The sequence below is a fragment of the Diceros bicornis genome, chromosome X (genome assembly GCF_020826845.1).
Source record: "Diceros bicornis minor isolate mBicDic1 chromosome X, mDicBic1.mat.cur, whole genome shotgun sequence".
Taxonomy (NCBI): domain Eukaryota; kingdom Metazoa; phylum Chordata; class Mammalia; order Perissodactyla; family Rhinocerotidae; genus Diceros; species Diceros bicornis.
The window spans coordinates 7,153,565-7,169,013 of NC_080781.1; the positions used below are offsets into that span (position 1 = coordinate 7,153,565).

General features: G+C 45.1%; 1 protein-coding gene across 8 annotated transcripts in view; it reads left to right on the plus strand.

The window, feature by feature from the left end:
* The window catches only part of TBL1X (transducin beta like 1 X-linked), a 223,168-nt gene that overhangs the window by 161,654 nt on the left and 46,065 nt on the right, over positions 1–15,449 (plus strand). For 7 of the 8 annotated variants that reach the window (XM_058535402.1, XM_058535403.1, XM_058535401.1 and 4 more), the window contains one exon: positions 4,359–4,466. The exons of the other annotated variant lie outside the window; for it this stretch is intronic. In XM_058535402.1, the coding sequence (XP_058391385.1) occupies positions 4,409–4,466 (58 nt within the window). In that variant the 5' untranslated portion in view covers positions 4,359–4,408. The remainder of the gene's footprint in view (positions 1–4,358; positions 4,467–15,449) is intronic. 8 annotated transcript variants of the gene reach the window in all.

The window sequence follows — 15,449 nt, forward strand, 5'->3', positions numbered from 1 at the left end:
TAATCGAAGGTGTCTCACATCAAAACTGGGTCAGGCAAGAAAATAAACACAATTGCGCTAATTAAGAACTCGGGTTTTTTCCCCCCTTTTGTTCGAGGCCGAGGAGGAGCTACCAATGCTGAGAAAGCTCTCTTTTATTCTAGAACTGAAGAGGTTGGAAAGCATGCACTGGATGTTTCTCAGAACTTGAGGCTGGAAACCGTTGCAGAAACCAGCTAGGTGTTAAAACAAAAGTTGTGTCTCCAACTACACATGTTAGAAAAGGGATACCCAATCACAGCCTCTGGGGCAAGTGCTCTTTTTGAAGGGCTTTATAAGTGCCACCTTCCCTGTTTGAAAACCACTGATGAACTGTTCAGGGTAAACCAGCCCCGAGCGGCTCTCTGGTGAGGGTAGTGTGTTCTGCTGGTCCCTCCACAGCGCCTTTTCAGGGCACTCTTTTGGGGATGCTTGCGGTTGGCTGAATAAGAATAATAGGTAGCACGTCCTGGATCTCTGCTGTGCATGGAGCCCTGCTCTGAGAGTTGATACAAAAGCGCTCAACCCTCCCAACCTCTTCCAGGTATAGGGGCTGTTGTTTTCCTCAGTTTAGAGATGAAGAAACAACCTCAGTGCTTGCCCTGCCATCCCGAGCTAGAAAGAGATGGAGATACAATTAGAGATCAGGCTGTCTGGCTCATAGCCAGATGGTTTTGGTTGTTTTCTCTGCTGCTTACAAATCAAAAATCCTTTAAAAAGTTAACTCTCTATTGGAGAAAGCATTCCAATCCTTGGAGTGTGAGTTGTTATACATTTAGAGAGAAAATGAATCTGTGATCAGAAAGCAGAGAGCCAGAGCTTAATCACGTTTCCCGGGTAGAAAAAGAAATGATGCATAAAGAAAAATACAGGAATGGGCTAACAAAAATTGTTCATAATTCCATGTCTCCTGAGGCTCTTATATTCTCCTTCTCCGTCGTCCTGTGAGAACAGGTGTGCAGATACCTATATTGATTACAAACACTTGTGGGGCGGGGAGGGCGAACCAGGCTCTGGGTACAGGTCTGTTGTGTGGTCTGTATGTATCCCGATGCCTTCTCCTTAGACAACAAGAAAGATCTGGATGCTGAAAGACAAAATCAGTATTTAATGTTCTTATGAAAACACTGATAATTTTGTAGAAAGATTTTACGTAGACAGTTTGAAAAAGTACAGCTCTTATGGTGCATTTTATTTTATTATTTTTGGGGGTGAGGAAGATTGGCCCTGAGCCAACATGTGTTGCCAATCTTCCCTTCTTTGCTTGAGGGAGATTGGCCCTAAGCTAACATCTGTACCAATGTTCCTCTATTTTGTATGTGGGATGCCCCCACAGCATGGCTTGATGAGAGGTGTGTAGGTCCACACCCGGGATCTGATCCCCCGAAACCCCGGGCTGCCAAAGCGGAGCATGAGAACTTAACCACTACGCAACCGGGCTGGCCCTGCTTAACGGGTACATTTTAAATGCCCACTTTTAATAGCTTGGCCATTTCATTAAGCAATGTCTATGAGCTGACTCCACATTGCCGTACAACTTTGTAAATGGAGTTCATTTCAAACACAAGATGGTTATTTTTCCTCTGTAGCGGTTGTTTTCAACCAGCGGCAGTTTTGCAGTTCGGAACATCTAGCAGTGTCTGGAGAGGTCTGGATCATCACAGCTGCAGGGGATGGGGGAGGTTGTACTGGCATGTAGTGGATGGAGGCCAGGGACGCTGCTCAGCATCGTCCTGTGCACAGGACAGCCCCGCCACAGAGAGTCATCTGGCCCCAGTGTCAAACGTACTGAAGCTGAGAGAACCTGCTAGTTAGTTTTTACTGTTTCTAAGCACCCGACATGACAGAATAAAAGAGAAAGGGGTGAGGAGTGGTGTCTGAGTCTATTCAGGTTGCTATAACAAACATACTGTAGACTGGGCGGCTTAACCAACAGACATTTCTCATAGTTCTGGAGGCTAGAAGTCCAAGATCAAGGCACCAGCAGCCTTGGTGTGTGGGGAGAGCCACTTCCTGGTTCATAGACTGTCTTCTTCTCACTGTGTCCTCACATGACAGAAAGAGGGAAAGCTCTCTGGGGTCTCTTTTATAAGGGCATTAGTCCCATCATGAGGGCTCCACCCTCATGACCTAATCACCTCCCCGTGGCCCCACCATTCACCACAGAGAGAACCTGAAATTCTGAATTGTCATTGGAACTGAGCTGTCGTCTTAACAGCCATCCCCCAAAGTCTGTTCAGAGCTACAATATTTGGCAATTTATATTTTTGTTCTTGTTTACTTTCTCCTCCGTAATAATGCTTTCTTTTTTCATTCGGTTAAGCTCTGGTTTTGTAGCTTTTTATTTCGTTTCTAATATTTTCCTGATGCTGTCTTATGAGTGAACTCCCCAGAGTTCAAGCAGAAATCTCAGGACGAATTTATATTTTGACTGTCAAATTTTCTGTGTGTACAAAGGCACAGAAATATCACCAAATTAAGCTATTGAGTATTTTTGCATGGCAAAATTCTGGTAACTACAAAATAAAATTTTGTTAAGGCTACACAGTGAGAGCTGGAATGACCCCAGAGGGGGCTGTATTAGTTGTTCATTGCCGTGGAACAAGTTACCACAAATTCAACAGCCGGAGACAACACATTTATTGTCTCCCAGTTTTCTTGGGTCCGGAGTTTAGGCATGGCTTTGCTGGGGCCTCTTCTCAGGGTATCATGAGGCTGCAGGCAAGATGGGGGCTGGGCTGCATCCTCATTTGGAGCTTGAGCGGGGATCTACTTCCAAGTTCACCTTGTTGGCAGAATTTCAGTTCCTTTTGGATGTAGGACTGAGGTCCACGGCTTCCTGAAAGCTGCCTCCCAGTCCCCTGGGCAATTCACAGGATGGCACGTTTCATCCTCAAGGCCAGCGGGAGAGTGTTTCCCTCCAGTCTGCTACGTCAGAGTCTTATGTAACGTAACATAATTATGGGAGTGACAACTAGTCACCCTTACCATAGAACATAACCTTACCAAGGGAGTGGCATCCTTCTCCTTTGACATTTTCTTCCGGCTAGAAGCAAGTCACACATCCCGCCCACACTTGAGGGAAGGGAATTATACCAGGGTGGGACTCACTGGGGCCATCTTGGGTTTGACCTTTACAACAACATTTATTTAAAATACTCCCAACTTGAATGCGTATTTGGTTCTTTTATCTTTTTCCTAAGCAAGCAAAAACTTAATTCGCATTTAATGATAACGTTTTGCCGCCAATAAAGATGCCTGAACATGTATAACATGGACTCTGAATACAGTTCCCAAACAGCCTAAAATTTTAGTTTGGTGTTGGTGACTTGGTTAAACGGAGTTGTGGCCTTTCTTGGCTACTGCCATTTGGAGTGACCACTCTTATCGATCTTTGAATCCTGGTTTGTCCTGGTTTGTCCATGTACAAGAGTTCTACTAATTGATTGACTTCTGTTCTCTTTGGGCTGGCTTGTTCGTAGGTCTAACTAGGATCGTTATGAAAAAAATCAGACTCTCTCTTCTTGGCTGCCTCAGACACAAAGGCTTCCAAAATTCTTACCACCTCCTCCCCCAACCCCCCGAGTTTCCACCTGCCTTCCAGGGACCTTAGGTCTCAGCCAGACTAATGCAGTGAGTTCCGTGGCAAAATACAAATGATGTAGGTTCTTGCTGTGGCTTCCGGAGACCTGGCCTCTTTATAGAAGTGATATCAAAGTGACAGATACGCTGACTTAGCTCTTCCCTGATATTTGTCTTCCTTCTCAGTGCTGTGTACGCCTTGGAGGTAGAGTGACCGCGGAGTTTGTTGTTTAAACTTTTATGAGTGAAAGGTATTGTGATTAATCATTTCTCCACAACAACAGGTGCAGTCTGGACCATGTGGTCACCCTTCCTAGGGGTGTTGACGTGACTACTGGTCTGCTCAGTGATCTTCTCCATCCGTCTGGAAAATCGCTTAGTGTCTAAGCCAACTGCCTCTGTGGAAAGAGCGCCTTGGCATTCCATTCATGCTCCTTATCAAGTGTTTGTGATTGTAACACACACGTGATTTTTATTGAATAAGAAGTCAGTTGTTTGTTTTCATTTTCTGTTGCCCCTGAATTTGTCTTCATTAGTGTGGTTTATACCTGACTCTACCCCAGCCTTATAAAATACACCAAAGCTTCTTTTTACAAATTTTCTGTAATCACATGATCACAAACTAAAATATGAATCAGGCATTAATTACCATCATAGGTATTATTTTTTTCAATCGTCTCAAAAAGAATGCAGTAAAAAAAAATACAAGCAGTGATTCAAAACTCTCTTTCCGCTTTTTCCTCTCGCCTTTCTAACAGAAGGTGGCTCCTGCTTTGTAAAGACCTCATCGCCGCGAGGTGAGGCTAAGATGAGCATAACCAGTGACGAGGTGAACTTTCTGGTGTATCGATATCTCCAGGAGTCAGGTAAGAGGGTGGTTTTCTGTCAGTAGGAAACTCATCTTCAGCAAGCTACGTGCAGAGTGATCAACCATTGATCAAAAAACCAGGTTGTACAAAATTAAGAGCTAAGAGCATTCTTATTAAGAGTGTTCAAGGGGAGAAGAGAAGATTCTGGGGCTGACCCGTCCCCAGGGTGGGATGAGGGAGTATGTCTTTTCTTCCCTTGACATTGCTGTTCAGATGAAATCAGATTGGAATTAACGTGAAGAGCAGTCGTGATGGACATGGAAAGAGGGGAGCAATTTGGTGCCTCCGCCATTGTGAGGGCATTTATGGGCTGGTGTGTGTGTGTGTGTGTGTGTGTGTGTGTGTGTGTGTATATATATATATATATATGTATACATGGTGTGTATATATGAACCTCTTAGATTTAGGACCACTGATTCATTGAGCTCCCAAACCCCCCTAAAATAATGGGCTCTAACCAATTTTCTAAAACTTAGGAATAGGTCTAGTTTCTTGCAACACTTTTGATTATGACCAAGACATTACTTTATGGTAAGTAATGAAAAAGCCAAATATGTATTCCCTGTTGACAGAATGAACCTGTGGTTAGCAGCCGCCGCCCTCAGGGAGCAGCGAAGGGGATTGAAGGGTCCTCAGAGCCTGAAGAGTTCCTTAGTGGGATTCCTCAAACAAGTTGTTTGACGAAGCTGACCCTTGATTTCTCCATTACATGGTATACTCCATTATGTAATATTGGGCTGCCCCAAACAGCGGAGCCTAAACACACTTTAGAGAACTGCTTGTGGGGGATTTTTTTAATTTTTGAGTCTTAATTCTTCTTTTTATTGGCTTTAGTAATTTTTTCGTTAATTTCTAAAGTGAATACTTTTTTTTTTTTTGCTGAGGAAGATTAGCCCTGAGCTAACATCCGTGCCAGTCTTCCTCTACTTTATATGTGGGTCACCGCCCCAGCGTGGCTGACGAGTGGTGTGAGTCCATGCCAGGGATCCGAACCCGTGAACCCAGGCCGCTGAAGTGGAACACGCTGAACTTAACCACTCTGCCATGGGGCCGGCCCCAAAAGTGAATACTTTTTAAAAACTTTAAAATACCTAATTTGAGGCGTACAAAATGATGTTAATGAAAAAACATCCTTCTACCCACCTACCCACGCAACTTAAGAAATAAAGCATTTCCAGTGCCATAGGGAACCCTGTGTTTGCCTCCGTGGTGGCGTCCCCGCCCCCCTTGTGGTAACTATACCCTCCTGGAGTTAGTGTTTTTATCCCCATTCTTTTACTATACAAGGATGTTTTCCTAAGCAATGCGAAGTACTGGTATATTCGTTTCCCAGGGCTGCTGTAGCAAAGTACCACAGACTGGGGTGACTTAAACAGAAGTGTATCGGCTCATAGTTCTGGAGGACAGCAGTCCAAAATCAAGATGGCGGCAGGGTTGGTTCCTTCTGAGGGCTGTGAGGGTGTCTGTTCCTTGCCTTTCTCCCAGCTTCTGGTGGTTTGCTGGCCATCTTTGGCATTTCTTGGCTTGTAGATACATCCCCCTGTTGTCTGCCTCCATCTTTACATGGCGTTCTCCCTGTGTGCTCGTATCTCTGTGTCCAAATTTGTCAAATTTCTCCTTTACGTAAAGACAGTCGTATTGGATTCGGGGCTCACTGGACTCCAGTATAACCTCATCTTAACTGATTACATCTGCAGTGACCCTATTTCTGAATAAAGTTACATTCTGAGGTGTACTGGGATGGGCGGGGTGGGACTTCAATATATGAACTTTGGGGGGACATGATTCAACCCATAACAATCGCTTTTGTGCATATTCAAGCTTAGTTCAGTTGGCATCATATTGTATATATTCTGCAACTTGAGTTTTCAAGAAGGAAACCAATTCCCAGGCCCCGTCCTCCCAAAGACACATGTGCTAGGATAGAGGGGAGTCAGCTCGTGACCCCCCAGGTCCAGGCTCTTTTGGAGCCAGCCTGGAAGGGGGAGATGGGCAGCCATGGCAGCCAGACCGCGTGGCTCGAGCTCACATCCTTGAGAAGTTATTTGTCCCATTGGAGCCTCACTTTCCCTGCGAAAAATGGTTATCCTGGGCAAAAGTGGTGACATACATTGGGTGTGTAGCACATAAATAAACACGTCTCCCCACCTGAGCCTGGGTCTCTGTCACTTGGGATCTCAGCTCGCATTATTCCTGGAAGGTGCACATTCTTTATATATATATATATATACATATATATATGTATATATATATATTAGATCATTTGGATTAGCTGTTTCCAGAACATACTATAAAAAATTGATATATAAAACAAAATATGTACCACTTCACACCTGCTCTGATACCTTAACCTGGAACTCAGAGGAATCGCTTGCCTGGAGTACAGGTGTTCTCCCATCACAGAACTGATGGATTCCCAGAGATGTTTGCAAATGAAAATCCCATGTACCAAATCCTGCTTCCCTGTCGACTTTCAGCGTTGAATATGAGGTTCTTTCCTTTTAGAAACACCTCTGCACAAAGATAGGATGAAGGCAAAAATTCAGTCAAACATATAAAGAAACTCCAGGCTGGAATCATTGTCCCTGTGTTTGTGGGCGTCAGGATAGATAAAAGGCGGGAAAGAAGAAAGAACTTCTGTGTAGGGTTCTGCCGGTGGCTGGTCCCTGGGGCCCCCCAGGCAAGAGAGTTGCAGGCCTCTTTGAATAAACACAGAAATCTCCCTCCCTCCCCTAGAAAGGCCAGACTTCCTTATTTAGGGTTTGTTTACATGTGTCTGGCTTTTGTTGGTCAAGTTTCTGTAACCAGGCAACTGAGAGGGAGAGTTGAGAGAGAGCAATGCATAGAATCTCATCAGTGTCGATTTTATGTAACATCTACTCCACTCCCGTCCTAATTTGTCAGAGTCCTTACAGTGAAATCGCGTTATGTTGAGTTGGTATTTAAGAAGGAGATTATTGCACTTTCTTCTCGTGATTGTGTGTATCCTGCACTTGGTTGGAGTACCCCACAAGGATATTTTCAAAAGAGGAGGGGAGAGAAGAAATGCCTAATGTTTAAGTGTTCATTTTGGGGTTGTCATATATGTTTATCTCAAATCCTAAAGTTTGGGTTAAGCAAACATTTATTGAGCTCCCACCAGGTAGAAAGAGCACCTGCTCCTCAGCCTGTTAATGTCTGCTTTCTAGTTTAAAAAGGAAAAAAGAAAGAAAACACGTCCTTTGATCTTGCTTCCTCTACAAGCATCTGCTTTCTCTCCCTTTTACCACCACCAAACTCATTAAAAATAAATCCTATATTCTGATAGGTGAATCATTCTTCAATTCCTCCCAATCTGATTTCTCTGCTAGAAGTTGCCAGTAAATTCTCTGTTGCCAAGTCTTAATTTAGTTGTCGTCATCTGTGTGTACAAGAAAGTGGGTATGGAGGGGGGAGGGGAAAGATGGAGGGGTGATGACCTTGCAGTGGAGGAGACAGCTGGTTCTCCGGTAGATCTGCTCTTTGCCTCGCCGACCAGGGATAGACCCAGAACGTCCCAGCCCACCTTCACAGGTGCAGTGAGGGACGAGTGCCCTGGAACCATGGTGTTCCTGGTCCTAGCAACCTGAGCTCATGGTGAGAGTCCTGCCCCTGTGCTCTGGAGCCAGCAGACCCTGTTCCTGTCAGTCCTTCCATCTCCACCAACTTCTCTCTTCATCCCTTCCCCATGTATCAGTTGTATTGGTAAGGATGGGTAAGGATGCTTTGGGCTGCAAGTAAGAGAATCTCCAAGGGAACATTTATCTCCTCGGATAGTGGGAAGGCAGGGTGTTGAAGATGACACTTTCCTGAAGGTGTTAGGAGAATCCAGGTCACATCCTGAAAGTGGACTTCTTTCACGCCTCTGCCCCCTAGAGGCAGAATTCAGACCCCCTCGGATTGTTCTCTGGCTTTCAGCCAACTATATGTTCTACAACCTTTAAGGAAGAGGCGATTTTCCTTGCTGTCATTGTTGGTTGTCTGAAGCAGGGGCCTTGCCCATAAAAGGACTCAATAGTGTTGATTTGTGATGTAGCAGGTTCATGGTGGTTTGAAAGATGAAACTGGTTAGTAATCAAGGCCTTTAGTTAAGCAGTAAGAAACTTGAATTGCCAGCTCCAGCGCCAAAATGGCCCTGTTGGTTTTTGCCTGAGTTAATGGCAGTCTGGCTTTGATGGGTAAGAGTCTGTTGGCCTGTGTCTTATGGGGGTTAATTGTGTTGTCTGGGCAATTTTAAAGAAGCAGATTGCGGCAGGGTGCCTTCCCCACCCAGTCCTAAGCTCGCCTCGTGATCAGGGATGGAGAAAAGCAGGGGCTGAACCCTGAGAATGTGTTTCAGCCCGCACAGGTGTTTGCCAGCAGCTCCTCCTCAAACTGGATGGATCGTGGGTGGTTTTCCTTGCTTCCTTCTGAGTATAGCATGGGAGATGGATGTCCATTTCCAACTCAGCATGGAAAGTGGAAAAATTCAATAAGTGGGTCCTTGTAAGCATATTAAATATTTCCTCTGGGGCTTCATCCCAAAAATCCAACGTATAAAGAAAAAATTTTCTCCTGGATTCAATTTGGCAGGGACCCAGTGGACGCTACCTTTGCTGGAGGACGCCACCTGACACTTTATGCAGTCAGGAAAGTCACCCACCAGGAGTTGCCAAGGCTCTGGTGAGAGAGCTGAATGAATGAGTGTGGTGATTTGTCATGAAAAAGTGAGTGTCTGTATTATGTCGTGAACACAAGGCCAATTCCATGACTGATGGATGGAGAGATGGTCTCTTGTGTAGCTGGGTCAGTGTCACACTCTATTCTGGAAAGGAGAGAAGGTCTGGGGCTTTGAGGCCAGATTTTCCACAACAGTTAAAAGATGGCGAGACTCTTTTCTTATTGGTCTCAACTGGCAGCCTCGAAGAAGACAGATCTGACCTTTTCTCGTCAGACGTGGCTGCTTCTCCACCTCTCCCACCTTCATCTGTTGCATCTTTTTTTTTTTTTTAATTAAGATATAATTTTCATGCCCTAAAATTCACCCTTTTTAGAGTACAGGTTTGCAACGTTTGCCAAATGTTTACAGTCACGTAACCACCAGCACAATCAGGATATGGAACAGTTCCATCACCCCAAAAAAAGTTCCCTGTGCCCCTCTGTAATCAACCCCTCCCTGCACCACAGCCCCTGACAACCACTGCTGTTTTCCTGTGGTTTTGCCTTTGCGAGAATGTCATATAAGTGGACATTACAGCGTGTAGCCTTTAGAGTCTGGCGTCTTTCACTCCTCGTAATGCATCTGAGATTCATTCGTGCTGTTGCATGCATCGGTAGTTTCTTCTTTATTGCTAAATAGTACGTGTTCATTCTTAAGGATGCCTGGCTGGTTTGTCCAGTCTCCTGTTGAAGAACATTTGAGTTGTTTCCAGGTTTTGATGATTACACTAAAGTCATTAGAAACACTTGCATACAGGTTTTTTGTGTGAACATGGATTTTCATTTCTCTTGGGTCAATATCTAGGAGCGGGATTGCTGGGTCGTGTGGTAAGTGTAGGTGTGACTTTATCAGAAGCCAGTGCACCTTTTGCCATCTCTCCGGGCAGCGAGGCCCTTCATGCACATCTGTTGTTTTATAGATGGGATTTGAGTTGTAGGGCTAATTGGTGCCTGTAGTGTGGGGCATATTGGAAAGCAGGTAAAAGGACATTAGTCCCAGCAGATGAATCTGCAGGATACTGGTGACCGTTTACACTTCCTCTTAGGGTTTAAAATTAGCCCTCGTGAACCTGCATGAGGTCACAGTTTCCGCCAGTGACTTTCATCCAGATCTGCCGAGTGAGAGCGTCCACATCTGCACACCTTTGCCTCTTTCAGCAGTGCAACTTTCTGCATAAAATAAACAACTCTGCAGCCCGGCCAACCCTCTGGGGATAAGACCGGGCACCTGGGCAGGACGTGTGTCCATCTGTGCAGGCTCCCAGATAGATAGCAGGATTGCTGCAGGCAGGCCCTAGGTAGGGCAGATGCTGAGACTAGCTGCACATTTAATTGCCCGCACGTCCAAGGTATCGAAGTCATGGAAAACCTGGGGAAGTATTTGCCCATCTCGAGTTTTGTGGCTGCCATCAGCCCACCACAAAGAGCAGGCAGAGGCTTCATAAAAACCACTTGATGCCTGGGCTGTTGACTGTGCCGATGGAAAAGAAACACCTGTGAGAAATCAAGTTTCACTGCTATTTTTGTCAGGTGCGGGTGTGTTAGCAGGTGGCATGTCCCCCATGGCTCTCATTGTAAACAATTTAGATAAAGAAAGGAGCTTATCATCAGGGTAGATGGTGAAAATTCGTTTATCATGCATCGCAAATCACCAGGATGATGAACATCTTTCTTCATTGTGAGGATTTAAGGACCTTTGAGGATGATTGAAAACTCTATAAACACTGGAACTTATTTTCGGATTTGTCATGATTTGTAGTCCAGGGGCCACTTTATTATACATATTTATTGCCTCCGTTAACATCGCAATATATGCGTTATTCAGAGAGGAGCATCGGCAGTTTTCAAAGATGAGAATCTACCCCCTAGGCCATTGCCCTAAAGAGCCAGTATCTGCACGCGTGACCAGCCACATGGAATTAGGCATGTTCTCTTTGATTTGCATAATGTACACATAGTTATATATCATCCTTGCTAATAAGGAGAGTGAAATATTATGTACCTGGATTTTCGAGGTTTAAAACAGAGCTTAGATTGCATTTTCATTCATTTCGTGGAGCTTCTATGCCGAGAAAAATAATAGAGATTTCCTCGCCAAGTGGCACACTTTTGTGCCCTGTGATGCGCCTCTGTAGTGGCATGTCGTTAGGACCTAAGGGAAGAATGAGCAAGGCGCCTCGTCAGCATCTTCTCTCCACAGGAAGCTCAGGCGCAAAGCTAAAGGTTGTTCTTTTCTAAATGCACAGAGAGATTTTACTTTCTGGAAAGATTACCTAGCAGTTTAAAAATCATACATGTCAGCACAGCCACTTCCTGGGATGGGGGGTGGGGGAGCCTGTTTGGATAAGAGAGAGCCCGGCTGTAGTGGATGAACCAGCGAGGTCCCTGTTGGAGTGGGGACAGGGCTGAGGGGGTGGGTCCCTGTTTTCCAAGGGGCTGCAGTCGCTGCCAAGCTAATTTCTGTGAAACATTAGACTGAGGGTGAAGAAGTCCCCTGGGAAGAGGCACCAGGTGACTTGGGGCCTGTAAAAGAGCATGCTTTTTAAATCCCGCTGGTCCGGGTTCAAGAAGGGTCCCTGGGAATTTCAGTCCGTCGGTGGAACAAGCACTTCTCTGAGGCCCTGACTTCTGAGCGGGCAGCTGTCAGTTACGTCAGATCACCGTCCCCCTTCTGCCGACCTCTCGTTTAATTTTACTAGAGTCTCTGCCTAACTGAAGATTGAACAGTTTGAATTGAGCGTCGTTTCTGACCCCAGCTCATGATCTCAGATTTGAGCTGCTATCGTAAGAGGGGTGATGTGTTGGAGAACCTCATGGAAGAGGTGTGCCCTCTTTCTTCAGAGATGAGCTTCACCCTTTGGACGGCAGTAAAGTATTCTTTAAAAAAAAACCACTGTGTGGGCCGGCCCTGTGGCTTAGCGGTTAAGTGCGTGCGCTCTGCTGCTGGCGGCCCGGGTTCGGATCCCGGGCGCGCACCGACGCACCGCTTCTCCGGCCATGCTGAGGCCGCGTCCCACATACAGCAACTAGAAGGATGTGGAGCTATGACATACAACTATCTCCTAGGGCTTTGGGGGGGAAAAAAAAATTTTGTAAAAACCACTGTGGAAACAACCCACGTGTCCTTGGATGGATGAATGGATAAACACAATGTGGTCCATCCATACAAAGGAATGTTACTCAGCCTTAAGAGGAGGGAGGTTCTGACACAGGCTACAACATAGATGAACCTTGAGGACATCATACTGAGTGAAATGGTCAGTCACAAAAGGACAAATGCTGTGTGAGTCCACTTACATGAGGTACCTAGAGTAGTCAGATTCATAGAGAGAAAATTGAATGGTGGGTGCCAGGGGCCGGCGGGGGAAGGAATTAATGTTTAATGGGGACAGTTTCAGTTTGGGAAGATGAAAAAGTTCTGGAGATGGGTGGTGGTAATGGTTGCACAACAATATGAATGTACTTAATGCCACTGAACTGGACACTTAAAAATGATTAAAAGGATACATCTATGTCATGTATATTTTACCGCAACTTTTAAATCACAGTATTATGGTAAGAAGTTTCATGTGTAGATTATTTTAGAGTTTAGAAAATTGGTCTCAAAAGGGAAAGAAGGAACCACTGGAATTCCACAGTAACATTATAATAGTCCCCCCTTATCCAGGATTTCAATTACCCGTGGTCAACCTCGGTCTGAAAATATTAAATGGGAGATTCCAGAAATAAACAATTCATAAGTTTTAAATTGCTCGCCGTTGTGAGTAGCGTGATGAAATCTTGAGCTGTTCCTGTTCCTCTCTGGATATGTCTCATCCCTTTGTCCAGCGGATCCACACTGTAGAGGCCATCCACCCGTCACTTACTAGCCGTGTCAGTTATCAGATCAGCTGTCTCAGTATCCACTGCTTGTGTTCCAGTCACCCTTATTTTACTTGATAATGGCTCCAAAGCACACGAGTAGTGATGCTGGCAATTCACGTATTCTCTTACATTGCCTAATGTATAAATTAAACTTTATCATAGGTCTGTATGTATAGGAGAAAACATTTATAGGGTTTGGTACTATCTATGGTGTCAGGCATCCACTGGGGGTCTTAGAACATATCCCCCACGGGTAAGGGGGGACGACTGTACATTTAAGGGCTTTTTACTAGAACTGTACAGTTTGGGGCAAGTCCTTGGCACAGAGTGTCATTTGTAAGCTAGGTTGGTGTCTGACAAAATCTGGTTACTTTTTAAAATAATACAGAAAATAGCAGCTTTATTTGTAATAGCAAAGTACTGAAAACTTCCCAGTATCCTTCCATGGGTGATTGGCTGTACACATGGTGCTCTGTCCATCGCCGGAGCCCCACTCAGCAATGAAGAGGAATAAACTATCGATACACGCCATGACCTGGATAAGTCCCCAGAGAAATGTGCTGCGTCAAACTAGGCAATGTCAAAAGACCACATACTGTGTGGTTCCGTTTCTAGAAGGCTCTTAAAACGGCAAGGCTGTGGAGATGACTGCTAAGGGTTGACGTGGGCTGGGTGTAACTGCAGAGGGGTAGTTTGAGGGAGTTATTTGTGCTGATGGGAGAGTTCTGTGTCTTGGTGTGAAGGTGAGCACACACGTGGACACGTAGGATAAAATTTATACACGCATAGATCATGTGCACACACTCGTGTGCACACACGTGCAGGTCGGAAATGGTGACAGCTAAAGATTTGCAGTCTAGTGACGGGTCAACTAGATGTCAGTTTCTTGGCTTTGATATTGTACTACAGCAAGATAAGATGTCACCCTTGAGGGGAGGCTGGATGAAGCGTACACTGGACACCACTATTTCCGCAACTTCCTGTGAGTCCATAATAATTTTGAAATTATTAAATCAAAAATAAACCGGAAATATAATTTTATGCTTCCATTATCTGCAGAGCTTTGTGTGTGTGAGAGCAAGGGGGGGGGGGGTCAGTATACAAAGGCAGCTGAGACATTTGAATTCAATTTTGCAGGTCATTAGCTGTAGTGTGGGCCTAGGTCTTGACGGGGATGTTCTTTTGTATAATGGGTTCAAGTAACGGCCATATTAATTTAGAAATGGATGGCTGCACAACCTTTCTGAGGCTTTTAGAAACAGAAGAGCAATGAAAAATCATCTGAAGGTGAAGGGCAGGTGTCGTATGTGTAGCTTGAATTTTTGCATCCTCGGGAATTCCGCAAACTTGGGTGTGCCTTGTATGCCTCCCGCACCTGCCTGGCTCCTCCCGGGTCGTTATCATGAGAAGCAGTTCTGCATTGGTTGGGACCGTAGTCACCGGGCAGGCTACATGTTTACTTGGGGGATAGAAGTCTATGCATGGCTTCTTCCAACCCCTTTTCAAGTGAGTCTTAACATGTTTTTAAAGTATCCCCTTAGGAACTTTAGCTCGAAGGGTTCTATAACATGTAGGTGGTCAGCCTGCAGGTGTGGGCAGATCTGATGGTCTTAATCCCTGCAGATATTCTGAATGGCCAGAACGTTCTAAAGGCTGTCAGCTGTTCCTTAAGATCCAGATCTCTCACCCTCGGCACTGTTGACATTTGGGGCAGGATCACTCTTTGTCCTAGGGCACCGTCCTGTATTGTAGGATGCTGAGTAGCATCCGTGGCCTCTACCCACTAGATACCAGTAACACTCTCCTTCCTTCTTTTGTGGCAACCAAAAATGGCGCCAGATTTTGCCAAATGTCCCCTGGGGGTCAAGGTCACGCCCAGTTGCGAGCCACTGATTCAGATCCTTTAGTTGTGGGATGTTTTTTCTTCCAACTAGTTTTTATTGGTAAGTGGAGTTTTAATGGGATTCTCGTTTTTTCACCCTCTATCTTCTTCTTGGGCTGCGTTTTGATTCCTTCTGCTGCAGAACTCAAATAGACATTAACAGTGAGCAAAATGCTGTCTCCATTTTTATTAAATTTTTCCAGGGTGTTTTTCCCCTCAAGGAAGCGGAAAGTCTGCCAGAAGCGTTCTCCAGCTAATAATAAAATAATTGGGAGTAGCAGACTTTCGATCTCATTTTTTTTGGCTCCGGTGAAGAGGTTAGATAACCAGGAAAAGGGTGTTACTCTTAATATTTGTGAATAATTGCGTCTACAAAAATGATTAAGCGGCTTTGCTGAGTGTAATCCTAGCAGCTGACAAATTACCCGGTAGGCTCCACCGTGTTCCCTAGGACCGTGGAATGCCTTCTTATGCAAGACACGTTTCCGCAGATTCGGGAAATCATTTTAATGGTTTAA